Genomic DNA, 27,107 nt, shown 5'->3' on the forward strand with positions numbered 1-27,107 from the left:
TGTTGTCAACCCAACTCATCAATGGATGGAGGTAAGTATGAGCTAAAACTGCAGCTACAGAAAGGATAGACATCTCTATGTTTCCAATCTCTATGTCACAAATGTAGCACTGTGTGATTGGTAATTCTGGATTCGTGTATGACTGCTATCGCGATAGCTAATGCCACTAAACCGCACACTTTAATTTCATACAATCAAATAACCAATAAATGTTTGAATGCTATGTGATGTTCAGAGTTACGGGCGGAAGTTGTGAAACGTCTCTCTCTCTCTCTCTCTCTCCCTCTCCCCCCCCCCCCCCCCCCACACGCACACACACACACACACACACACAGAGGGGGAGGGAGAGAGAGAGAGAGAGAGAGAGAGAGAGAGAATCGGTGCAGTGATGGCAGGGAAGGAGCCGACACCAGTCAGAGAGGAATGAGAACTTGTCCGGGATGGCGGACAAACCTCTGACGGTGTTCGTGAAGCTGTTTGCCGCTGGGTTTTACGGTGTGAGCTCGTTTCTCATCGTCGTGGTGAATAAAAGCGTGCTCACCAACTACAGGTAACGGTTTTCGTTAATGGCTCTGTTGGATACAGTAGAAAAGCTACATCGTTAGCTAGCCTAGCTACTCGAAGTTGTGTTGGTCGAATAGTGGATCCCAAAGCACGGTGGACCTTATTAGCTAACTGCAACTTTTGGCTAGCGAGGGCACCCTGTGGAACAGACCGGGGAAAGAGAAGCTTCATTTACGTTAGCATTTTAGCAAGTTAACTCAACCTACCAGTGTTAGATACAAGGCTACAGTGTGCTCAGCCTGTAGCGTTAAGATGTAACATTAACTGGGACTCAACTCTTCTGTTTCAGGTTCCCTTCCTCAATATGTGTCGGGATTGGACAAGTAAGTTGAATGATGTTCCCCCTTTTCCTTACCAAACGCTGCCTTTACAGTAGGTAGAGCTACAAGTAATTTTCAATTGAATGTGTGTATGTGCAGATGTTGGCCACAGTGATTGTGCTGTGGGTGGGCAAGGCTGCGAGGGTGATCACCTTCCCGGACTTTGACGAGAGCATACCTCGCAAGGTGAGATCACCCATACCTCTGATTTTGAATGAAAAATGTCCATGGTAGGCTTCCGGAGTCCCTATTTCAGATGTCTTGTGCTGGACCAAATAGTCCAGTAAACTGGTTCAGTTTACTATCAGTTGTCCGTCCGTGGGTTAATCTACTGATTCGGCTACATAATAACTTGATGTGTGGTCCTCTCTGATCACAGTGCCTAAATATATTTACCTTGTTTTCCAGACATTTCCTCTACCTCTTCTTTATGTGGGAAATCAAATCACTGGTCTGTTTGGAACCAAAAGGCTTAAGTAAGTCCCCATCACTAAGCTATCTAGGCTCAGTGATGGTTAAAGGGAAGTTCATTCAGTGTCATCATGAGCTCATTGGGCATGGCTGTTGATATTTTTTCCAAGTCAAAATTTAATCCCTGACTATTTACCATCAAAATTTATGTCCTCTTCCTCCAGTCTGCCGATGTTTACTGTCCTCAGGAGGTTCTCTATTTTGTTCACAATGCTGGCGGAGGGATTTCTGCTCAAGTAAGATTGCACATGACAGATAACCCACTTTTCTTGGTCATTCACTGGTCCTTGTACTTTGAGGGAAATGGCAACCGAGGAAAACCAGGCCTTTCTCTTTGTGCTGAATTGGTGGCTTTTATTTGCAACTCAAAGCATTCAGATTGGATTTCATTGCTCCTACTTTCTTTGACCTTTGGCAGGAAGAAATTCTCCAGGCCAGTACAGCTGACAGTATTTACAATGATCCTCGGGGCGTTTATAGCTGCAAGGTAGGTGCTGCTACATCCAGGTGTCCTGGCTGTTAACCAGAGCAGAATTACCTTCACTACAAAGGGTTGTCCTGCCATGATATATGTGCCCACTTAAGTGATCTTGTCTTCGGGGTCATTAGACATATGTTGTATATCTGTAGTTAAAGGAGCACTGCTGACACAGAGCATGCCCACAGTTAAATCATTGTGGTGGGACATTTGTTTACCTCCTTGACACTTTCTATCCCTTTCTCTCGTCTCTTTTCGTAGTGCTGACCTGTCCTTTGACCTACAAGGCTACGTGTTCATTCTCCTGAATGATGTACTGACTGCAGCCAATGGAGCCTATGTGAAACAAAAATTAGATGCTAAGGTATGAGGCAGTACCACCTGATGAATAGTTACCATTGTCGGGTAGGAGCTGCTTTTGGCCCTGAGCTGATGTTGGTGAATTTAGAGAACCCAAACTGTCCTTCAGCGTCTGGCTTAAAGGAACTTGGTGTACATAAACACCATGAGTTGGATCTTTTCACTCCTCTTTTCAGTGGATGTAATTGTCGCTGTTTACAGACCTGTTTATTTACACATTTTCTTGTGTTATTTTTAGAAGTCTAGTTAATAACTGTTTAATTGTCGAGTCAGAAACGGCTTGACGTTTGTTTTGGTCAGGTTTTTTTTTATGTCACATGAGCAGACTGCTCAGCTCTCACATTACAGCAGAGGCAGAACTGGGTCCAGATTTAGTCTGTGATGTCTGTGGAGCACCATCTGCTAGCACTGCGCTATACAGAGAGGTGTGTGTGTGAGTGATATTGTGAGGGAATGAAAGATGGGGACACGTGAAACAGAATCAGATGAATGCAAGCAAGAGGTGAGGAGAGGGCTGGCCATGCATGACATCTGTATGCTAGTTAGTGAGGAATGCACTGAAAGACTTGTGAATAACCCTCTGTGTTCTGGCTCTGCTTGTTTTTCATGTTGCTGTTGCTCCCTGTCCATCTGTTTCTGTGCTCTTTCTCACAGGAATTGGGGAAATATGGATTATTGTATTATAATGCGTTATTTATGATAATCCCCACTCTGCTGTTGGCTCACATGACTGGTGATATGCAGAAGGTAAGCAGGTTGACTATTCCTGTTGTTTGGTTTTGTCTCCTCTCTAAGTTGTCTTCATTAAAATGTCCAAACATCTTTTTCTGTGGCAGATTTTATAGATTTCATTTGTGAAATTTGAATGTTTGAACAGAGGCCAAACTGTCAGATTAGGTCCTTGTAGTGAACTCATGGCATCTGCACTGGTCAGTTAGTGCAAGGTTTAATCCTACATTGAGTGCACGTATGTGAAGGGCGTGTGCGGTAAATATGAGCTGTCTGTTTGTTGGTCAGTGTTGGCAGAGACCTTCTGGTTTGCCCAGCTGGGGCCCAGCAGCCAGAAAGGCACAAAGCTGCTATTATGCACCTAGTAGAGTTATTACAGCAGGGCCTACAACTCCCCATGACTGAATAATCACAGCAGAGATACAGACCACCACATTTTAAAACTATTGGAAACTCTGTGTTGAAATTGTAAGTAGCTAAGTGTTAGCTGCGACAGTGGCCTTGCCATTAGCTCCCTAAAATGTGATTAACAGCTCCGTCAATACTCAGTCAGTCTTAATTTTCTTTCCTCCACTGTGCGCCAGATGAAACATGTCCCTAAACACAGACTTGAATCTCCAGTCTATGTAGTTTTAATCCTATTTTTTGTATGCTTTTTATTTGTGGGTGTCTGTTTTCACTAGTAATTTTTACTGTTTCTCATGATTTTTCTTCTGTTGTCAGGCAGTGGAATATGACGGTTGGTCTGACATGTTTTTCCTCAGCCAGTTCATCCTCTCATGTATCATGGGGTAAGACAGAAGCCAAAGCTCATGTGTGACGTACATGCTTGAGTGCAAGCAGGCAGGATTGTGTTTTGTGCCAAAAGTGAACATCTGGATTATACCAAATGTCTGTGGCATTGCTATTGTATCAGCGGCTGACATCTAGACTCAAGATCAGGGCTTGACTGTGTGTGAAGCTTACAAGGATCCTTTGTCTACCATGTTGCATTAACAATGTGAAATCTGATTTCATGCTGGAACAAGTGTTGAGTCATGAGTAATATGATGACGTTTTGTTTTGCAGGTTTGTTCTGATGTATTCCACTGTGCTCTGTACACAGTACAACTCTGCTTTAACTACGACGATCGTGGGCTGTATCAAGGTGAACAGCACGTTTGTGTAGAGTAACAGTCAAATACACGAAAAACACAAACACTTAATCCATATTCTGTCTGTTCTGCAGAATGTCCTGGTGACTTACATTGGAATGGTTTTCAGTGGAGACTACATTTTCACTTGGACTAACTTCATAGGTTTGAATATCAGGTAGGAAATAACAACATAATAACAAAATAATGTGTGCTTAAATGCCTTGTTGTCTTCACAAACAACAACGATATATAGATTTGTATGAGTATAGATACACCAGGGCCAGCCCAGGTTGTCAGGGGCTCTAAATAGAGATTTTCCCCAACACACAGCTCCTCATTCTTTTGGGTTTTCCATGTAAAGTTTGCATTGTATAGTCACACCAAAGATTCAGTCAGTTAAATAAAAACAAAAAAGGGAAGTGTACATATCATATTATCATGGAATGTTGTGGGCACAGTGTGGGTGCAGTTGTTTGCACTGTCACCTCACAGGAAGAACGTTCCAGGTTCGAACCCCAGTTCTTTCCTGTGTGGAGTTTGCATGGTCTCCCTGTGCCTGCAAGGGTTCTCCGGGTATTCCGGCTTCCTCCCACAGTCATAAAGACATGCAGGTTAGGTTAACTGTTGACTCTAAATTGCCCGTAGGTGTTAGTGTGAGTGTGAATGGTTGTTTGTCTCTGTATGTCAGGCCTGAGATAGACTGGCGATCTGTCCAGGGTGTACCCTGCCTCTAGCTCAGTATCAGCTGTGATTGACCCCAGCCCCCTCACTACTCTTAAGGATAAGGGATATAGATAATTGATGAATATAATGTTGTTTGTGTCTATGAATGGCAGTGTCAGTTGCTTTGGTTTGATTAGTTGGTTATTGGATGAATTTCCATTCAGGTTTATACAGACATTCATGGTCCCTAGAAGATGTATCCTAGTAACTTTGGTGATCCCCTGACATTTCCCCTAGTGCCACTATGAGGTTGACATTTTTGTTTTTGAGTGAGATATCTCAGCAACTCTTGGACAGATTGCAACTGAAAAGTTTTACGTTTATGTCCACCACAGGATAAAGATTAAACTTTGTTGACCCTCCTGACTTTTCATCTACTGTCATCATTGGATCAAATTTTTAATTTGTCCAAAACATTTCTTCATGAAAAAATCCCTGTGAGCCTCAGTTGCACTTAAAAGTTTGAAAATATACTTTGTGATATTCTAAGAGTTCAGTTCCCTTTTAAGAGAGGTGCTGACATAAAAGTTTTACAAATGACTTATTTATAATTTAGTTTAATAAATAAAATATGGACAGAAAGACCAGTGTGCCTCACAGTTTGGTCATGTGGGGGCTCTGTACTGTCAGGATATGAATATGTGCAGGAAAAAGAACTCTGTGAGAAGTGACAAAAACATTGTGAACTGTTTTGAATTTCTTAAACTGATCGGACCTGTGCCTCGCCTGTGCCTGAGGGATATTTTTACCGAGGAACATTTGTTTTTCATATAACTCATTACATAACCTATTTACCATTTTCTTGTGTTAGCATACAGCTTATTAGCTTGATACATGTTTGTGTTTCTTATTGTAAACAGCTGAGTCACACAGATCCTCCCTTTAATTGTGAACTCCTCTCTGCTAATTATTTCTGGTGAGAAAGGAAAAGGACAGTGCTGATGCAGATACATACATGACATCAATGTGCCACACAGCTGCAGGAATTCATATATGCATGCTGAAACCTGTTAGGAAGAATGGCCAGTTTGATGACTGGTGATGTGCTGCAACATGTTCACCTCAACGCTGATTGCCAAAAATATTAACATGATTTTGTCATTTTGCCTGGAACAGTCATGAAAGTTTTTAACAGCCCTAACATTAATCCAAACTAATCTCATATTGTTCAGCATTTTACAAAAAAAGCTTTGTCGTCTTATCAGATGGTCGGATTTATTACAGCCATTCATTCGCATTTTGCATGTTTGTGTCTGTATACTGTCACACAGTTGCTCTCTCTGTGTTGTTGCAGTATTGCAGGCAGCCTGGTGTACTCCTACATCACTTTCACAGAGGAGCAGTCCAGCAAAGCAAGTGAAAACAACAAGGACATCAAGGGCAAGGTGGTTGTATGACAGAGACACTGGATTTAAATATTTTCACGCTGATGAACAGGAAAACTCTATTTTTAGTACGACTTCTATTTATGGAGCATTTTAGCAGCAAAAGCAAGGAATTGATGGGAATGGCGTCACGGTGAAAGCCGTGCCTTCACCACAACTCTCCTGCTGCTGCCATGGTTACGAAACCCTCCAGAGGGATTGTGGGTTGATTTTTAGATAATTTCTTTTAAAATATTTGTATTTTGATACTGTACTTGTAAGCATTGAGAACAAGGGAAACACAGAACCAATGTTATTTATATTACAGCATTTCCTGACATGCGAACAAAATGAATATTAAATGTTGGGATCGTGTCATGTTTCCTGAACACAGGAGTGAACAGCTGGGATGATCAATTGTTTTAAGAATGGGTGTGTACTGATGAATCGTGGGAATATTACAAAATGGGTTATTTTAAAGGCACAATCCTTATTTTTAATTGCCTTTCTGTTTTGCTGTTTACAAGGAATGTAACTGTAGATGCCTTCTAAGCACAGCGAGATGCACTGACACTGTCATTACCTGTTATATCAGTCTTTAGTACATTTCTTTTGATTTTTGTGCATACACTGTGATAAGCTTGTTATAGACGGACAGTAATGACAGTGATCTAACCTCATCCTTTAAACAACCAAAGTGGATGGGCAGTGGGCTGTAGATTCCCAACAAGGATTGTGACTTTAAATAATGTTGCTGCCTCCTTTTGGGAGATAAAGTTAACAGTTTACATGTGTCTCCCTCAGTATTACAGAATGTTTGTCATGGATACTCCAAGGCTGTAGCTGGTTCTCTCTATGCAGAATTAACAAACAAGGGGACCCGTTTCTTTTTTTTTTTTTTTCTTTCTTTTTTTGGACACATTTTCGCACTTTTAACTGAGGTAGCTCCTGCAAAAGGGTGAAACTGAATTGCCTCACCTCCTGTTACATCCATATGTTGAATACTGAGATTATTGTACCCCCCTGAAATGTACATTTCAGGTTTTTTAAGTATTATAAACCTTTAATAGTCAGGTACAAGAGTTTTTGTTTTGTTTTGGGTTTTTTTCTTACATTTTTATCTACATCATTTTATATTTATTACTTTTTTTAGACTGATATTCATTTTGTAGATGGTGTGGCTTGTGAGTTGTTGATGCTGATCTCATCTCAAACAGTAACTATGGATTTGTAGGTGAAACACAATGATGTATTTTTACATTAAAAAAACTTCTATTGACATGATGTATTCCTTGGGATTTGTTGGTCAGGTGTATATTATATATATATATATATATATATATATATATATACTCAGCTACTTATATATTCTAAAGTAGCTGAGTCCTGAATAACACAACACAGTGTTGGCTCTGTGTTTGCAGCTGATCATTAACAGTAGAGCAATGGTTCCCCCTTCTGTCATGTCTGGCAAAACATGACATCACATTGGACTCACAGGACTGAATTACACTTTTGAGTTGCTCTGGCGTTCACACCAAGGCTCCATTCTTGCCTGGATAAATGCTGTCCAACTCTTCCCTCATTCTTACATCTGACTTGTTTTAAAACCAAAGCACAAAAATCTCTCAGTATTCAGACTGTCCATGTGAAAACCTGCACATTCTTTCTTTTTCTACCTCTAGGAGTCACCAAAATCAAACATTTTCTAGTCCTACAGAGGTGATTTATGTACAACTTACAAATCACACCACATATTGTGGATGTCTTATTTATATTCCTGACTCACTCTATACAAGCAGACATACACACTGTGAGTACAGTACACAGCTACAAATGGCTACATATCTACACTGTTCATTCAAATTGTACTAACATCCTCAAAGAGACTTCAAGGTAAACGTTTTGATCTTTGTTGTTGTTTCTGGTTACATCCAGTGTATGAAGTACAGAACCAGAACAACAGATAATATATTATATTGCACTGTTAAGATATAATCTGAGTTTATAAAGTAAGATCTGCATCACCTGCCTGATTACATACTGATCAAAATTTAATAAAAAGGGCAGAAGGTGAAATAGAGAATTGAGAACATGCTTTAATACAAAAAAATAGACATGTCAAAACATCTTTGATACAAACCCATGACCATAACAAACTCATGACCTCTGACCTCATTGGTCTTCAGGCATTAATAATTATATCCCGTTATCTCAAATATATCATTAAGAAACTGATTGATGTAAAATGTCCAAATACGGCTTTTATATTAATACACAAAAATTTTAAATTACTTGCATTCAAATTTTATATTAAACTGGCTGAGCTAACAGACAACATCATAAAAAAAAACCTATAGAATTTAAACCCACCAAGTAATATTGCATTGTTTTTGCTAGTAACGGGCACATAAATAGTACCTTCATCAGTCCAGTTTTAATCAAAAGGAAGAAGAAGATGAAGAAAGAGGAGTTTCAAAATCAATTTTAGGCTGTAACTGTCCTGACTACAGATGTGCTGTCGGTGTTCATGGTATTTTTTTTTTTTTTTAACTTTCGTTTAACGGACATGTATTACAGGCCAACACAAACAGAAACTAGGAGAACAGAGGAAATAACACACTGATGAGGAGTGTCTCCAAAAACATTACAACAAGGATGGGCCATCATAGTAGGGAGGGATTAATCAACATGATTTCAACACTGAAAAAGAAAACTGAATATATAACAGACCACAGAATCAACAATAACATACTATGACCAAAAAAGCTCTGACACTTGAGAACTGTACTCCAATAGGAGTACAACTCAAAAATAAATTTGCCTCAGTTCTAATTAGGGCTGCTTATTTTTTCCTACTCATAGATCAGATTTTAATGCTTGGTACAATGAAAAGTAGCAACACATATGGAGATCATTCTTTGATTGACTCGACTGGTTGATTGATAGACATACTCTTGCATTGCATTCCCTCTTATCCATAAAGGAAGGCTGAGCTCTGACAGCAGCATACAGCATAGATGATTTAAGTTTTTCTATGCTACAGCTGCTGCTAAGGACCACAGAAAAAATGGGCGGCTGTGGCTGTGACCAAATGGGATGGTGAGAGTTTTGGCTGCTGCTGTAGCATTGGTTGGTATGATTACCACAAAGCCATCCTTTAACTCCTGTGTGTGTACTGGCAGTTCATATATCACATATGAAGTACAGGGGTGAAACAAATGTCTGGCTTCACGATGCTGATGTTAATGTATTGGAAGATTTTAAGAGTACCCACAGTACAGATACAGCCACAGTTATGCCCATAGCATTAGCTGTGCCCACAGTCACAGCAGTGATGTGTAGCCTTTCTCAGTGAATGCATAATATGGAGTGTTGCATCATAATATAAAAGTTGCTGTGAGGTAATGCAAAGGGAGTTCAGAAAAAAAATCCCACTGTGATTTCTGGAGGCTCTGAACTGTTATTACTACAGACATTTAATCAAATAATCAGACCCACATCATCTCAGTGAGTCTAAACAATACTTTCTACTTTCCCCAAAAACCTCCACACTACTCTCTCTACCAATTCACAATCCACTAGATTATTACAACAATCAAACCTGCTCAGCAAAACTGATAACTACAATCTGTCCTCACCACAGGTTTAGGCTCATCTACAGAATAGCACCAGTGTCTTCATCAAAAACACAGTTATCAGTGGGACTAAAGTGAAGGTCTACCTGTTGTCACAACTACACCAACCTGCTGTGCTACAACGAATCATACAATATCTGCTCATTTCCATATCGGTATACTCAACCTGTCCACCAATGAATTCTGTTTCTAATACAAACCTTGATAGTTAAAGTGTCTGAACCCTTCTTTTTCATAGCAGCAGCAGCAGCAGCAGCAGCAGCAGCAGCAGCAGCAGCGCCAGAACAGCCAAAGACAGCTCAACCTTTCACCTTGAAAGAAAGTGAAACACAGCCTCACAGGTGCTCTTAAGGTAACAGAAGGTAAGCCAGACAAACCTGTGGCACTACAGTGTGAACAAAGTCTAAAAACGCCACCCAAACAGGAAGAGCAGGACTGAGCAGCATAGGAGCAGTTTCCTCATTAAAGTTACCTTCCTGTTGCTTAGATATAAAAATTGTGCAGTGCATTGGGCCATTTTCTTGTCTTTAGTGTCTCTGATATTGTAAGTACAAAGATTTTAAAAACATTCCTTATGTTTAGCATTCCTGTAAGGTACTACATTGTAATGGTAAAGGTGACGGTGAAGGGAAATCTCAAGGCACCAGCATCCAGGCAGCCACCTGCCTCAGCCACACTAGGTGAAAGGTGAGGCATTACTGACATTGCAGGAACCGATTTGTCTCCCTACAACATTTAAGAGAAATTCAGCTTTACTGACCGTGACTGTCTCGCAACAGAAAAAAAAACGGGCTGAAATCTATGCTAGTGATTAGATCCTTTCATTATTCCCCAAGACACAGGAACATCAGGGCTTACCTGACTTTTCATCAAATTTCTTATTAAGGTATTATGTATTAAATATATAACTTACTGCTTTGATACAAAAAGTTTCTAGATTTGTAAGCGACTGACTATTTTTCATTAATTTTACAGTCCAGCTGCTGTGTGTCAGTTTTACAGTGTGACGAGGTTCTCAGCCATGTAACAGAGACTGTAGAAGTTGCAGCCTATGCAGCAGAGATTACAGAGGGATGACAGTAGTCTGTACAGCCACAGGCGACTGCTGAGGTGTCTGTATTTGACATCTGTCTCACACAGCTTGGCATAAGCTTCGCGGTTAGACGACAGGCCGATATCTTGACCCAGTCCGCACGCCTGCTCAATGAGGTGCATGTCTGCCATGATCTCTGATGTCATTTGGCCAAACCACTGAGCGTTGACAGCTGCAACCGTCACTGACACAAAGAAGATGAAGATCTGGCAGAGAAAGCAGGGGCAGAGATTGTAGTAATACTCCAAAACAGGTTTTATGCAATGTGATGATGTGGAACATACAACAAACCTGAAAGGCTTCTCTGTCATCCATCATGTCGCTGGGGTGGTACACAGCGTAGATGGTGAGGTTAAAGAAGGCACAAGCTGAACCCAGGTGGAGGTAGAATGGGACAAGACGACTCTGAATAAACCCATATGTGTGTCTGTTCAGGTGGCTGTCCATCACAAAGCCTGTGCAGAAATCAGGGCTCATTAGCACTCATTAGCACTGCAGATAACAGAAACATTCATTCATTACGTTTTAACAATTACTACAATTAATATATCATAGCTGAATATATTTATATTCTATTAAGTATTTTATCACACTATGATTAAATTTCTGCTTGAGGCATGCTATACCTTGCTTCCCCTATCTAAGGTTGCAAGTAGACTGTTTTACAAAGCTGTGTTTGCATAAATTCAGCCACAATGGTATACCACAGTACCAACGTGACAGGAATTCAAGGTTTGTGGTTTAATACTGGCAGGAAACTCAGATGTCGCAATGTCCTGGATGCCAAGAGGTCACTTTCAACTATATAGCTGCTGCAAAGCATGTAGCGAAGAATGCAAATGGCACAGCTTTATGAGGAACCCACAGACACACCTTGGATTATTGAGAGTGCAGTCACTAAGCTATGCCAAAACAAATCGAGGTCTGGGTGTAGGTGTAAAGGTGGCCATGAAAAAAGTGGTTAGAGAAAATACAAAGGTGCTTCACTGAGGTCCAGTGGATATCTGCCATTAAAAAAAGTATTCTTGGTGATCCAGGTATAAGTGGACAAATCTAAATACAGGTGTGAATGCAAAGACTCACTGAATACAAATGGTGATCCAATCACTTGAGCCACATTGAGGATGGCACTGAAGGATCACTACAGACATGACTGTGTTTTGCATACAGCATAACCACAAACCTCCTACACACATTGTGTATCCTAAATGAGTAACCAGCCTCTTTTAGCCCTCACTTGTGTTTGCAACTTTTCTGTTTACTTTTATCCACCGTGTGCATGGTACCAACTTGAAATGAAAGTGACCCAAATTTGCATTCCCCAGTATGTGGAGAGCAGCAGCAGCTGTAGCAGCTTGACTGTGAACGTGGGCTCCTGGTCAGTGGACATGCTTCCTCTTCAGCCTCTTCAGCCTCGTAGTCTGAAGCAACAGCACCGTCCAGGGAAGGCCAGTGATGCTTTTTCCTTTGCACCCCTGGTTTTGCCTTTAAGTCTGGGGGCACTTCAGAGCTCTCCTCTGTAAACATTATCAATATACCACAATAAGGATGTGACAACATGCAACATATTGTGAGAAAACAGTTAAAGTGATCTATATCTTTTCAGCCCAGTCACTGCAGTTGCAGATTTATGATACACAGACTGAAACTCAGTCTACTCATCCACACCTTAAATACAAACAATATACCTTTTGCTCCTGGGGCAAGGACAGCTTATCAAATCAGCTTTCAAAATAAATAAAAGAAGTCATAAGGTCGAAGTTTGGGTCCTGTCAGTGCTGTAGTCAGTGCAGGACACAGTGTGACCGAAGAGGTCCAGAAACTTCCGCAATGTTGTCAAGGAAACTGGGCTGCGGTTTTGACCTTACCCCCTGCGCGTAGATCTCTTTCAGCCAGGGCAGAAAAATAAAACTGCAGAGGCGCCCATCCCGCAAACCAATATCCACTGCTCACACGGCTAATTTCAGCTAAGCTAGACTAGCTATAACTATACTGTCTGCAGGCTACGAACACAGCAGTGCTGCATGATTTCACTCCCAACAGTAGCTAATGACTGACCGACGGGGCGTCAACAAATCTTCAAAGTCACCTTTTGCAAACCACCGTCGACTATTAGCAACTTGTAATCATAATGTAACAACGTGTAACACACCGTAATTAAAACTACAATGAATAGTAACGGCTAGCTAAAGTTAACTTTACGTAAAGTTAGCTTCACTAACTATTCCTAGAGTTACACTTCACTGTCTGTCTGTCTGTCCTTACAAGCTAAAGCGATAACACGGAGTTTATGCTACAAGTTAAACGGTGGAAACTCCGAGTACAGCCTACCTGTGTTGCCAAAAAGTTCCGCGCAGCTTGTCGCAGATGTCGGACAGTAAACCTACCTGACCTGCTGACAGTTACAGCGCTGCTAGCTCAGTATGCAAGTCAGAGAGGAGAAGAAGGCGGAACGACAAGTGTCAAGATGTGCTCTGCTAAAATTTCCCCTACGGCACTTAACAGCAGACACCACTGGTTCCCCCGGTAACATTATCTCAGGTAAAACCTCGCCCTCCAGCCTACTGTGAAACACATGGTGCTTATATGTAACTGTATGTGAATAAGGAGACTTAAAGCTCAGGGAGTGTTGTTGGTGGGGGAGATGTAGCAGTGTGTAGGCTGAGAGGTCAACATGCAGGTCAGGTATATTTTCAGACTGGTAAATCCTGGTGTGTCACCAGTGGTGGGGGATGTACTCAGATCTTCTACTTCACCACAGTGTAGAAATACTCTGTTACAAATAAAAAAAATATGCATTCAAAACTTTGCTGAAGTTTAAGTGCAAAAGTATTAATATCAAAATATATCTACAGTACAAAATGTAAAAGTGATCACTCTGCAGAATGACCCATTTCAGACATGTCAAAATCTATTAATTCATTAGTGTATTAATAATCTACAAATCAATAAAGCTGTCAATAAATGTAGAAGGGTGAAAAGTGCAGTATTTTCCACCAAAATGCAGTACAAAGTTAAGTACAAGTTAAACTCAATGTATATATAGATATAGATATATATATACTTCTAAACTGTGCTTACACATACAGCATTAGAGTAAATTACTTAGTTACATTCAATTACTGGTTTTATATAACATTCAGATTCTGAGGTAGGGACAAACAAGAGACAAAGTTAGGTTTACACTGGGGAGTTATTTAAAGTTAAATAATTGTTCAGAGCAAACCAGTTTGCTTTGACTTTATGCCAGCACATTTGAAAGAGAAAGATACAAAAGAACAAACAAAAGAAACAAAAGTATTAGGTTTGCATTGTGCTGTTATTCATATAATGTCAAATAAATCTGTCCAGTGCAAATAAATTAGTTTTGACTAAGTGTGTGATGGCCATGCACCCCAATTTTAAAAAGCAAGACACTGACATTTATTGCAGAATAGAGTTTTAATTAAGCCATCCAACCTTTATACAGTCCAGGTGATATTTTCACATTTTGCTATCAAAATAGTAGCTTATAAGTTACTAAGGAGAAGGAGGTTTTCAAAGTGTATGGCACTTGTGTAGTTAGGTAGTTAAACAGGTAAATGTTGCCTAACACATTTTTTTTTTTTTAAAGGAGAGAATAAGACATTTGGTGCAATATGCTCTCAACAAGGTCACGTTACACAAAAGGTTTTGAGTCAAGCTGCACACGAAACCAGAACATGAATGTTAAATTCATTGTGTACAGAAAAATGAAAAAGAGAATACATTCATGACTTAAAAGCACTGCATTACTTGTGCTCCTGTTTCACATCGATAGGAAGGCTAGGCTCTCTTAAGACACAGTGTGATTACCAAATATAATGTTTTAGCTTGTTTTAGTGTGTGTGAAGCTTAATTCCACCATAGAAAATTCTGAGATGTATTTCTGTGTAAAACAACTTTTTGTTTTTGTAGAAACATCCCAAAAGTGAGTGTGTCAGCAGGTGTGATTTGCTGACCGTGCTTGGGTGTATCTGTGACACAGAGCTGAATTCAGGTTTCAGTGATGAGGGTCAGTGTCGAGCAGATTTACAGATTTTGTCATAAACCTCAGGAAAGGCGTCTTTACAGCCTAGTTCCTCTCTCAGTCTGTGGTACAGCTGTCCATCAAACATCTCCCAAAACTCCTCTCGGTCCATGTACACATCGGCATACAGCATCTGGAATCTGCAGGACACAGATGGCAAATCAACAGTAGATGTGTCAATGCACTAGCATGTAAATATGAAAAGAGGGAATACAGTGTGATTGTCATAGACAGGAGAGTCATTTCAGCTCAGCTACAGAGGCTAAATTTCATGTGTCATAGTGAAACATACCCATGCACATCTCTGACAAACTTCTCCAGCTGACGTGTTGATGCTTTAGCCTCAAAGTGTTTGACTTTGGGCTCTCCATAAGCCCCAATATCCACATACAGCTCATCCTCTTGACCTTTAGGATGAACCATCCCCCTGCCTGGTGGGAGCAGGAATGGGCACAACCACAGTGGGTAAACCTGAAGTAACACACAACAGTCAACAACAATTAAATCAGTTTGTACTATAAACGTAGAGTATTTAGAGGATTTATCCCTATGTGAGTCTTACATCGATGTCCTGGTGGAAGCGTGTGATGGCAGCCTGCAGATGCTTCATGGGTATCAGCATGTCCTGGACCACGTGGTGCTGTTCATAAAGCCGTCTGATGGTTTCTCCCTGTGTGAGCTTCAACAGAGAGATCTTAGGAGGAACCATCCATCCAAAAAGCCAGCGGAACACTGGGTTGTTGCCGAATGGGATGATGTCCTGGAGAAAAGACACAAATATGCACACGCGGTTGCACAAACAGATAAAAGAAGATGCCAAAGTGCTCTCTCTGAGCATGGTAGTCCTGAACAAGTAATCAGTTATATCAGTTATGAACTTTTAATTAGTCACACTGAAATAAGATTAAATGTGAAATCATAATAGATAATTAAAGTGAGTAATTCAAAATTCAGTTCAATTCAATAGAAATGAGGTTCAATTGTCATTGATCTTCTTGAATTATGTTATGTAGACAATCATAACATTTGACTAAATGAATTTAATGAACTTGAAAATCATTTTCCATGAATCTCAATTTGTGACCTCTCTTTTATCACCCCCACTCACTGCTTTCTCTGCTTTTTCATTCAGGGATGAGCAATGCCATTTTTTTTAGTGATTTTGATTTCATTAAAAAAAAAAAAAGATTATAAATATGTATATTTAAGTGTTCCTATTTAGTTAAGTTATTGATAAATAATCTGATGAAGACATGTAATAACATTTTTGCAACTTACTAAAATTTAATGTTACAGTTATGAATGATAATATAATTTTGTATTTCTACAAGAGGATTTGAGATTCATAACGAGACATTGATTCAATACAGGCTCACTCCTCTGAAATTCCACTAGAGGGCAGCCACAAGTCACCAGCCAGTGGCAAACACTTTCTCACATCACCACGTGCAACACATCAATAATGTCCACGACAAATTGTCAACATAATAATTTAATCAAAGCATTGGTCAGCTCTACTTCTGTCTGACTCTGCTCAGCAGTGTCTACAAAAAAATCCTTTCAAAAACAGAGAGCACCCAAAAGCCCAGAGCTAGCTCCTGTAGATATCTGCCAAACCAATACTATGCATAATTCATTACACCATTTACTGTTACAGAAAACAACGGATGCCAAGCCCTTCTCACTAATGGCTAATGGTGTGTGTATATGTGAGTACAAAATGTGTATGCGTGGATGCTTGTGTGTGTGTGTGTGTGAGAGAGAGAGAGAAAAGGGGGGGGGGGGCACATTAGAGTGTAATAAAGAGAAGTGAGCAAGCAGTTGGTAAGATGATGACAAGCTAAAATCTGGCAGATCTATGCAGTCCTTTAATGTAATCCTAAAGCTCAGGGAGGCACAGCCTCTTTAAGTGTGTGTGTGTGTGTTTTGTGATTAGTACCTGAAGCTCCCAGAAGATGCTGCGTGTGTGTCTGTGGTAGTATTGCCTCAGAGGAATGTACTCTACTCCAGTGTTGTCTCCTTTAAGGTAGCCCTCCACGTGTTTAAAGAACCAGGGTTTAAAGTGCAGGCCTATTCTATTGATCTGATGTCAAAGAGGAAAAAGTGATGTTAAAATTGATAAAACATGTGAAACCAAATCTACATACACACTAACACACCTTACCTTATCAGGCTCTGCGTGGTCAGTCATGGTTCCCGTCATGATGACAGCGGTGTCCAGACTGTACTGGATGCCCTCAACAAATGTGTTCTGCTTGTTCTCTGAGGCCTCAGTGAAGCGTTTACAGATGTTCTGCAGGCCTCTCACGGGCTCATAGTGCAGCTTCACCCACGGTTTAGCGGGGACTATTTTAATCTCAGCTGCAACCAGGAATCCCAGAGTGCCACAGGACCATGGGACAGCGTGGAACAGGTCTGAGTTTTCTTCCTATGTGACAGAAAAATGTATCTCCTGTTAGGGTTAGGGTTAGAACAAACAACAAACAGATCTACAGCACACTTGGTGATGATGGATGTGGTCTCAGTCCTCTGGGTGTCTAATGTTAGGATATTTGTTGTGCACGTTGCTTTTACCACTGATCCATTAGCAAACCTCATAGAATCCATCACTTTGAGGAGGCCACTCTTTACACTTTACTTGGATGTGACATTTGCACGTTACTGTTAAAAACTATAGTGCAACTTTGGGGCCTGGATTATAAAGTCTGACTCTGTTTTGGGTTAGGGACTGTGAAAATTATTAGTGGGGGACAGTGAGGTGAGGGCAGACAAATTTTTTTTAAGTAAAGCAGGGGTCCTTAATTTTTCATGCTCCAGATTTCCATTTGATTTAATAATTTTCTTGTGAGGTATACTGCAAAAACGTTGAAGAAATTACATTAAGATAGTTATGTCAAAAACATGCCTCTGGTAAAAACGGTAAAAAATTACCCTTTGCAGAGGACAACAATCATGTCTATGTAACTAGGCTTGATTTTCTAATTGCTAGCATTTTGAGAAACAGCAAATTTGGAGAATTGTATTTTGTTGAGACTTTGCATTGTCTCACCCTCACCTTATTCTCCATTAAAGCATCAACTATAGTAAAGTTAATTGCATCATCCAGACAGCTGGAATGCCCCGTAAACAGGACGCAATTGCTAATTTCATCCCTAAAGTGTGATTTTGACTTAATTAAAAATTAATGGTTTGAGTTAAGAAGTCAGGGAGGTGGGGAGGGTCCAAAACAAATGTCACTTACCCTGGTGAGAGTCTTGATTCTGATCAAACACCAGGTTCAGTGCTCCATCCCAATAATTTCCATACAGTCCCTTACCTGGCTTAAACTGAGCTGGTTATAAACCTGGTTTTCTCCCTTAGCTCCAAGTATTTTATGTAACAGAGGCAATAAGCAACATCATCAGAACCATGAGTGGAGTACTTAATACAATATGAGATGAAATGGTGATACCCACAGGGAAATTAGGTTACTGCAGCAGAAAAAAGTGATGCTCAGCAAGGTGAAATAAATACAATACAGTGTAATCACTTAACTAGAACAGAATGAGTAGGACTAATATATTGAAGCTATGGCTGCAAATATAATTTGTAGTACAGTTTTCAGTGACATGTACAAATTTTAGAATATGACATTTTTATGCTTTTGTATCATTGAACCGCTGAACCAACACAAGTAGAGATTGAGAACAAGAGGTTTTGCTGCTGAGGCAGAGAGGTAGAGTACAAATTAGTGATGGTGGTGATGATGTTATCATGGTGATCCCTGCTATCACCTTTGAGATAACAGAGGTTAAATTGAAAGATAGCTGGCAAACCGCTAACCTCACTTCATGATACAGGCATCACACACACTCAGTACTTACCTCAGTGCAGCGTACTAAACTGCCATCAGCCAGGACCAGTTCATATGCGATACAGATGTGCTGAAACAACCCATAAATATGAGAGGACGACTCAATGCCTGTACCCATCACCAAACCACCTGAGAGAGGAGAGAGAATAAAAGATCTGTTCTTAGTAATTTGATTTCTTTCCAGGTGACAAACACATCAGCAGAAAGCAGCGTTTGCATGCTGGGAGTGTGTATGTCAGTGCCTGGGTAGACATCAGGATAAATGAATGTGCCGTGGCCTGATGGGAAAACATTAGATTGTTGATGCGCAGTTCATGGCATCAGGAAATCCATTATGAAACCCGATCCACGGGTGCTTCCAACACTGCAGCCATTTCCTCCCAGTTTCATCGTTTGAGCTACAGCATCAATCCTCTAACATGATTAGAGAAGTCGCTGAGGCTCTAAACAGGATACAGCGATTGATGGAGGAGATGCAGGATCTGCATCACTGAACAATGAGCTGTGGACATCATCGTACATCTCTCTATTTCTAGAAACCAGATGATGCCAGTCTGGGATGATTCCCCAGAAAATGATCCACATTGATTGTAACATGGTCAACGTACCCACAGTGAGGTCATCCAGCTCAGGCAGCACTGGCAGAGTCCAGCCAATAGAATTGAGGAGAGCAGTCACCTGACCCATGTTGGCTAGTGGCTCAACTCTCACCACCTAAAAACAAAGACCTCTGTGAGTAAATATCTGCAGTCAAGCTGAGAATACAAAATCCTAACATACATTTAAAGAGTAAAGTGAAAACTCTTATATGACAATTTCTGGTCTTATTTGTGTCTCTGTGCCATCAGTTCTATTAAATTATGATGAAATGATTTACTGCTGAGATCTTTAAGGCAAGCACAAGCAGTCAGATTTCACATAACTAGTGAATGGTAAAATTATTAACCAGTATCCCGTCAAATAAAGTGGTTTAAATATGCTGGCTGTTGACTTGTTTGTGATCTGCCTGATCCTCTGTCTCCTTGTCTCTATTGCCCCATTGAAGCAATGTCCCTGTGTTTCTGGATATCAGCAGTTACATTGGTGAGTGTGACATTATCATAAGCAAGCTAAATGATGGACTTAACTAAACAAGACTGCGGCCATGCTAGCAGCCCTGTGAGGCTGTAGATACAGCAGTTCTTTGAGCTGAATGAATGAATAAATCATTAACATGTAATGTCTTACAATGACAAAGCTCACATGCCAGTGTCTAGCAAATAAATGCTTACCATGTTCACTGTCTTATTTCAGCAAGTTAGCATGCTAACATAGATTTGTTAGCACTACACACAAAGTACAGCTGAGGCTGATGAAAATGTCATAATAAGTTTTTAGTCATAAATCAGAGTGCTGGATCGATTGAAGAGGAAAAAGGAAACATCAAGGGATCACTGAAGTCATTAATATTCATCCTCTGAAGACTGTGAATGTCTGTACCAAATGTTGTGCCAATCCATCTAGTAGATGTTGAGAAGTGTCACAGGATAAGCAAAAACTTCGACCTGTTGGTGGCATTAGATGTAAAGTCAGGGGATCACCAGAGTTGGTAGGTTTCCTCTGGGGACCATGAATGTCTGCACAAAATCTGATAGCAATCTAGCTGATAGTTGTTGAGATATTTCATTCTGGACCAAAGTGACAGACCTACAGACCAACACTACCATCTCTAGAGCATGCTGTATTAAACCAGAATCATTCTTTTAGTTATAACTATGATGCTCATGTTGTTTGAATAGACCTTTATTTACATGACACATTTTGACTTGTCATCTGAGGAAACACACAGGTATAATTAATAACATCGGCTAACAATGGCTGCACTCCCTTTAGGATTATAGAGTCAAGGCCATGATGTTGTGCATGTTGGCTCATTGTACTGGCTGAGTGGGACATAGAGCAACATTTCACAGATTTGCAAAGTATTTGGTAACACAATTTGTGTGCATTCTCCTACCTGCCTCTTTGTGTCCACCTCCAGAATGTCCATCATATTGATCATGATGTTTTTGTGGGTTTTCTTGTATTTCCCCACTCTGAGAGACACAGTGAGCCAGCCAGGTCGACCCGTGCACATGTAGGTCTTACCCCCCTCCTTACTCCACTCACGCACCTGAAATGTGTCAGAATTCATGATACAGGGAAGAACACATTATTATCTATTAAGGGACAAAGGATACTCAGCCTACCCGACTCTTCACCTACTTTACTCAGACGTCATAAAGACTAGATGTCAAGACTTTCCTGGTATAAAGACTGAGATGAAAGGCCTTGACAGTTCATCTGAAGTGTTCAAAGTTTGTTGAGTGAATTATAATAAACTTACATACCCTTCATCCTACTGTGGAGAGCCTGTATGTGAATCCACACAATGGGCTGAAGTTCTCTCAGGCCTGTGGCTAGATTTGTTTACATCTATTTCATGTCAAATCCCTCTCTCCTGACCAAAGCCTTTTAGGAACCACTGTATTAGGTGTCTGACTTGGATGCTCTCACCCAAATGTGTTCCCAGTGGTCTCTCTCTTTCTTTAATGTTATCAGACTGCAAAAGATATCAGCTATAAATAGAACCACATTCAGACTGTCAGATAGCTAAATCCTCCTTTCAAAGAAATTTCAATCAGGCTGAAGGACTTGACTTACTGAAGCTGAATCCTTTAGACATGCTTCGGGGATTCACATTAATAGTTTTCATTGAAACAACTTTCTCCACAAGAGGCTACCCCTCTGACAAAACTTCTCACTGAGTTATCAGGGCATTTTTTCTAGAGAGACAAATTTGAGTAGAGATCTTCAAAGATATTTTTAAAGTGCTTTTAGCAGCAAAAACCCTGTTCCATTCACCTCTATTGTGCTGGGGGTGGGGGTGATGGGACTTGAACTATCTGCATAGAAACATGAGAAAATAATACTGTTTTAAGTGAACTTGCCCACCACCCAGGGGTGGAGCTCTTCCATTTGGAATAAAAAATAATAACAGTTAGGATGCATAGAACTGACACTGTGCAGCTGACTGAAATATTGAAATAAGAACTGCGTGAGAATACTGATGTATAGGATTTGGAGATTACTCCAATAATGCCTTTTTCCCCCTACTTAATAATACGCGTCTCCCGTTCACTCTATGATATACTTGTCCCATAACTTTGCATTGCAGTTACTGTTTCACATGTCCCAATTATTTTGGTACACGCGCACACCTGTGCACGAAGTCACAGAGGATGGTTTGCTCACCTGTCGCTGGATGTCTCGCACGCGCTGGTCGTGCAGTTTGGGCGCAGAGCACATCTTGAAAATGAGCCATGCCCGCACATAATAATACACATCAAATATGACGGAGAGCGGCAGCAGGAACAAACATACAAATATCCACCTCTGGTGAACGATCACGTAATCTAGACCTTTGACTTTGATCCACAGCAGGAACATAACGACCAAGCCTCCTAAATACAGCAGCGGATGCATCGTGTCTGGACAGATGAGATACAAATGTGCACAGACTCTAAATTAAAACAAACTAGTCCACTTTTTAGTTACCACTGCCACTGGACGCTGGATACATTCATGTGGGTAAACTCCGTATTGATTATTCCAACCCCAAAACCAGACTCCTGATCACCCCTTCACTGCGATAGGTGAGCGGTGCGAAGTGGTGGGTCGGCTCCTCCCCTGCTCCACGCTGATTGGCCAAACTTGCCAAGGGGGCGGGCCCGCATGCCGAAAATTCACGTTGATTGGGGAAGAATGTGACTATGGGGAACTCAACAGCAGTAGTCTCTCTGAGGTTTAACCAATCACAGAGCAGAGAGGCTGTCACACCATGTGCCCTATGCTCATGGATCTGTTACAACACAGCGTCCGTATCAGCCATTGAGAAAGAGTAGAGAGGAGGAAGAACTCCGAGTTTAGGCTCACAATTTTCTTAAACACAAGAAGTGACATAAGCAGTTTAGTAACATGAATATGAGCAGATATGCATCATGAGTTACATACTAGCAGCCTGAGTGTAGGGATGGCAGTCTTGTCTGTCAGTTGGTCTGAGGTCCAACCACTGGATGGATTGCCAAGAAATCTGCTGACACAGGTTCTGTGGTGGTTCTCAGAGGATGAATCCTACTGACTGTGGTGATCTCTCAGTTTTTCATTAAGCCACCATCAGATCAAAATGCTAATTTGTCCAGTAATTTGGTTAATGACTTAATAGCTACCTGCAAAATTCCCACCAGCCTCAGGTGTACCATACGCTACATGCTACTTAGCAAATGTTAGCACTAACATTCTAAACTATAACAGTGAAAATAGACAAAATTACACATGCTAAATATCAGCAAGTTATGTAACCTACATGGTAGCATGCTGTTGTTAGCATTTAAGCATAGTGTCTAAATATAGCCTCACAGGGCCACTACTGTGTCCTGACCTTATTACCCTCAAATTTTTATCTATATTTTGTATTTTATGTATTTTCACCTTAAAACTTCAAATCTTTAATATATCTTTAAAAAGAAAGAAAATCTAAAAATATAATTGTTTTTTAATTGCATGTAAACTGTCCCATGGTTGATGAAACTGACAAATTCAGATGCATATTCATAAAAAAATACAGAGGACATGACCGTAGTGTTCTCAGAGGTAGCTCCAAATACTTATTTATAGCCATCAAGGTCATGTTAAAAGCTTTCAGCAGTGTCAGACTGATAAGTCTAAATAACCTTATGCATTAGTAAAATACTAATTAACCACTGAATAAATTCTACAGGTTGTTCATCAGCCCATTTGGTCAGCGTTGAAGGAACAAATTAAACAACGTTGTGAGGATGCTGTTTCAAGTTACTATAGAAAACCAAACCTCTTTATAAATCACTTAAGGCTCCTAGGTTGCCATGAGAGTTGTTTCATAATGTGGCTTTTCAAGACAAAATTTTTATTTGAATTTAATATCACAATGATGTTACAAAACATTTTACCTTGTTAGAGGATGGAGGCCCAAATTTCGCTCTATTTCATAATATGACATTTTTTGTTTTGTTTTGTTTTTAAGTTTACGGAAAATTGTAAGGTCCTGGTCACACACACACACACACGCGCGCACACACACACACCACACACACACACACACAAAGTGGTACCCTTCAGACACATTAGACAGAGGGAGGGTGGGGCACCAGTAAAGATTTCTTAATGGGCTCTGCTGTCCTTTCGTCCATCTGCCCTGATGATAAACACACAGCTACTCCACATTAGCCTGATGCGCACCAAAGCCTTCAACGTGTTATTTTTCATTATTTTCCAGCAAATCATCAATTTTAACACTTTTCCACAGGAGCAGGAGATCTACAGTGTAAGGACTAACCCATGGACCATATGATCATCAGTTTTGATTAGTCTGGGAGATGGAAATGATGGGAACAAATAAGTAAGAATCAGTGAGCATTTTCTTGTCATAACAGGATTTCTGAGTAAATCATTTGGATGTCTGCTCAGTGTCAGAGTGCATGGAGAGTGCACTCCGTAGGACTGTAGGTGCGTGAGTGAATATCCAGCCGGTTACAGCCTGAACAGTAACCTCAGAAACACTTAAGGTCCTGGAGGACAATGCCTTCCCTGCACCATGGAGCTATCTTTATCGGAGCCTTCCTCATTGTGACCGGGGGGTCTACAGCCTTCCTGGCCTCGTACCAGAGCCGCCTGCAGGCTTTCTCCCTCTGCTGTGTGGTGCTGGGGGTGGTCATGCTCATACTGGGGCTCTTCTGGGCTATGAACAGCAAAAGTGCAGTAAACTACAACCACAGGGAGTTCGACCCAGAGTGCCCACATTATCCATACGACTACCCCAACTTCGGCAGCCACACCATGTTCACACCCCCAGGGAGCCGCTTCCCAGAATCCCAGTCAGTGTTTCTGCCCAGGTGGGTGAAAGAAAAAGCCAGTCACTGAATATTTTCATATTGCTGATTTGTACATTCAAGCTTTTTTGTAAGTAGGCTATGATACATTTTATCCTTAAGTCAGGAAATAAGACTCAAACTATTAATGATACTGAATACATTATGAACATACAATAAATAATATTTTAACGCTGACAATTAAAAAAAAAATATTAGTTGACCTAAGGAATATATTTTAGATTTTAGAATATGATGCAGTTTGGATCCCGACCGCTGGTGCTGTCCGCCTTCCCATGTTATCCAATTCATTCCTCCTGTTGTTGCTCTATATTTGATCACATCAAGGGTTCATATATCAGTTTTCATGGTCCTTTTGGGATACAGCTACACATGCAGACAGTAGCACAGGTTTGCACATAGACAACAACCCCCTTTTTCCAAGAATAACTCCTTCTTTTACTTCCTATACATTTTGTCAAATACATGTATGACCCCTTTAAACTGAAGCCCTGGATGACACTGATTAATCCTCTTTAACATTGCCCACAGGCACGATACACTAATCTAAATATGATCATTTTAAAATGGAATACTTTTAAAAATGGGAAACATTTTAGAAAATGTGCTTATTTTCTTTCTTTTTTAAAAAGCAAGATGACAAAATTGACACCACTCTCTTAGCTGTATACTAAATAAGAAGCTACAGCAAGGAGTTGATTAGCTTAGCTTAGTATAAAGGCTGGAAACAGGTAGGCTACACAGCTAGCCTAGCTCTGTCTGCAGGTAACAGAAGCCACCTACCAGTTGTTTTAAAGCATAAAAATATACATTTTGTATTTGTTTAACCTATAAGAAAACTGAGGTATAAAACTGAACAAGATATATTCAACACATGAGATATAACACTAAGCTTAAGGTAGGTAAATTTCATTACTGTTGGGAAAAGCCAGGCTAGCTGTTTCTCTGTGTTTCCAGTGTTTATGCTAGGCTAAGCTAATTGACTGCTGACCCCAGTTTCAAGCATGAAAATGGTAATCAATCTTATCATTTAACTACTGAGGAGGATGTGTATTTCACAACTATTTCTTTACCTGAAAAGGTTTCAAAAGCAAGCATTGTTGTAACCCAAAGACACTGCAGCTTTTGTTTTAATCAAACCAGCTAATTAGCTCCTGCTGTCTGGTTAGACAGTGTGCTACTTGGTGAAATAAAAGCCATGCACATATGGCTCATGGTTACAGACCACAACTGTAATTTGAAAACTTTTATCGTCCCACACAGGATGTCCATAATACCTTTGTGAAACCCAATTCCTGTATTTGGCAGGAAACACAACTCCATCTGCTATTTAGTACAACCTGCAACTGTCACCTCAGAACTGTACTGTACATATCAATTTGTGTTACTACATGATTGTTTTCTGATTGCATTTCTGACTAGCAACTGTTTTCGTGACTGTAGGACGATGGAACGTCACAGGCATGGTGCTCGTGGTGAGGAATTTGACTACCCTCCTATGGACTCTGGTGGTTTTAGTCCAACGCCTCACCCTCCTCCTTGGCTTGGACCCCCACCTCCCTATGAGGTTGCCATCAAGACCACATGTAGCTCTACACATCTGCGGCGTGCATACTCAGACACACACCTGGCGACAGAGCCCTTGTTTGGACAGTCAAGAGAGATCAGTTTTGAGGTGTGACGCTGGATAATGTGGAAACCCCACCTCTCTGTACATAGAATAGAATAAACAGACATGAGACTAAGGCTCACTCAGACTCAGTGGTAGCTGTCTTTTGACAGCAAGTAACTGTATCAAACAGGTGAAGCATGCTTCTCTTTGGATCCTAGCATGATTTCTGTAATTACAACACAGGTGTTAGCAAATAATCAAATATATGGTGAAATTAAATATAGATTACACTGAATTCAGCCTTATCAGACCAAAACAAAGCACCAAAACACTTTGTCTTTATGAGGTGTGTGGCCACTATGAGCCCATTTCACTGTGATCTTGATGAAAGTTATACAAGTGTTTTAAACTCCTATGAAGGGACGGCCTTCCATCATGCACAAGTACTACATTTGGTTGAGATTAAGCTAGTATTCCAGACCAGGAAGTTTAAAAAATAGTTTGTCAATTTGGGAAAAAGCCCTTTTCTTCTGTGTTGCTGAGAGTTAGATGAGGAGCTTGATATCATACTTGTACGCTAAATTAAGCTACAACCAGGAAAGTTAGCTTAGCTTAGCATAAAGACTGGAGACAGGGGGAAACAGCTAGCCTGGCTTTATCTAAAGGTGACAACAGCTCTTCTAGGGCTCATTAAGTAATTATTTACATATTGGACTATTTTTGGCCTGTTGCGGACTTAGTGGTAACACAGAGCAGACCTCAAGCACAGGTTG

The 27,107-nt window shown here is 40.5% G+C and overlaps 4 protein-coding genes across 8 annotated transcripts; 2 read left to right on the forward strand and 2 right to left on the reverse strand.

Annotated features, from left to right (window-relative positions):
• Positions 1 to 326: 326 nt before the first annotated feature.
• Positions 327 to 7,424, forward strand: slc35d1a (solute carrier family 35 member D1a). The gene is made up of 12 exons (XM_018670346.2): positions 327 to 550; positions 854 to 887; positions 984 to 1,070; positions 1,293 to 1,360; positions 1,520 to 1,591; positions 1,774 to 1,842; positions 2,095 to 2,197; positions 2,848 to 2,940; positions 3,646 to 3,713; positions 3,991 to 4,069; positions 4,151 to 4,233; positions 6,076 to 7,424. The coding sequence occupies exons 1-12, from the start codon at positions 441 to 443 to the stop codon at positions 6,176 to 6,178; spliced, it is 969 nt and encodes a 322-aa protein (XP_018525862.1). The 5' UTR covers positions 327 to 440; the 3' UTR covers positions 6,179 to 7,424.
• Positions 7,425 to 8,224: 800 nt separating this feature from the next.
• si:ch211-121a2.4 (transmembrane protein 205) lies at positions 8,225 to 13,390 on the reverse strand. Of its 5 annotated transcripts, none has more exons than XM_018670336.2 (4): positions 13,264 to 13,390; positions 12,167 to 12,393; positions 11,168 to 11,331; positions 8,225 to 11,082 (listed from the first exon to the last, which is right to left on the reverse strand). In XM_018670336.2, the coding sequence occupies exons 2-4, from the start codon at positions 12,264 to 12,266 to the stop codon at positions 10,780 to 10,782; spliced, it is 567 nt and encodes a 188-aa protein (XP_018525852.1). In that variant the 5' UTR covers positions 12,267 to 12,393; positions 13,264 to 13,390; the 3' UTR covers positions 8,225 to 10,779. The 5 variants fall into 5 exon arrangements, with proteins under 5 accessions (XP_018525852.1, XP_018525849.1, XP_018525851.1 ...); XM_018670333.2 differs by having other exon boundaries at positions 13,208 to 13,382; XM_018670335.2 differs by lacking the exon at positions 13,264 to 13,390 and adding an exon at positions 12,745 to 13,183.
• Positions 13,391 to 14,298: 908 nt separating this feature from the next.
• dhcr24 (24-dehydrocholesterol reductase) lies at positions 14,299 to 22,431 on the reverse strand. Its single transcript, XM_018670348.2, has 9 exons — positions 22,051 to 22,431; positions 20,774 to 20,929; positions 19,386 to 19,491; positions 18,788 to 18,906; positions 17,089 to 17,352; positions 16,864 to 17,007; positions 15,487 to 15,684; positions 15,217 to 15,395; positions 14,299 to 15,064 (listed from the first exon to the last, which is right to left on the reverse strand). The coding sequence occupies exons 1-9, from the start codon at positions 22,279 to 22,281 to the stop codon at positions 14,911 to 14,913; spliced, it is 1,551 nt and encodes a 516-aa protein (XP_018525864.1). The 5' UTR covers positions 22,282 to 22,431; the 3' UTR covers positions 14,299 to 14,910.
• Positions 22,432 to 23,930: 1,499 nt separating this feature from the next.
• si:dkeyp-51f12.2 (uncharacterized protein LOC100151460 homolog) lies at positions 23,931 to 26,474 on the forward strand. Its single transcript, XM_051077323.1, has 2 exons — positions 23,931 to 24,725; positions 26,166 to 26,474. The coding sequence occupies exons 1-2, from the start codon at positions 24,412 to 24,414 to the stop codon at positions 26,401 to 26,403; spliced, it is 552 nt and encodes a 183-aa protein (XP_050933280.1). The 5' UTR covers positions 23,931 to 24,411; the 3' UTR covers positions 26,404 to 26,474.
• The last annotated feature ends 633 nt before the right edge of the window (positions 26,475 to 27,107 follow it).

Source organism: Lates calcarifer, linkage group LG17, assembly GCF_001640805.2.
Source record: "Lates calcarifer isolate ASB-BC8 linkage group LG17, TLL_Latcal_v3, whole genome shotgun sequence".
Taxonomy (NCBI): domain Eukaryota; kingdom Metazoa; phylum Chordata; class Actinopteri; family Centropomidae; genus Lates; species Lates calcarifer.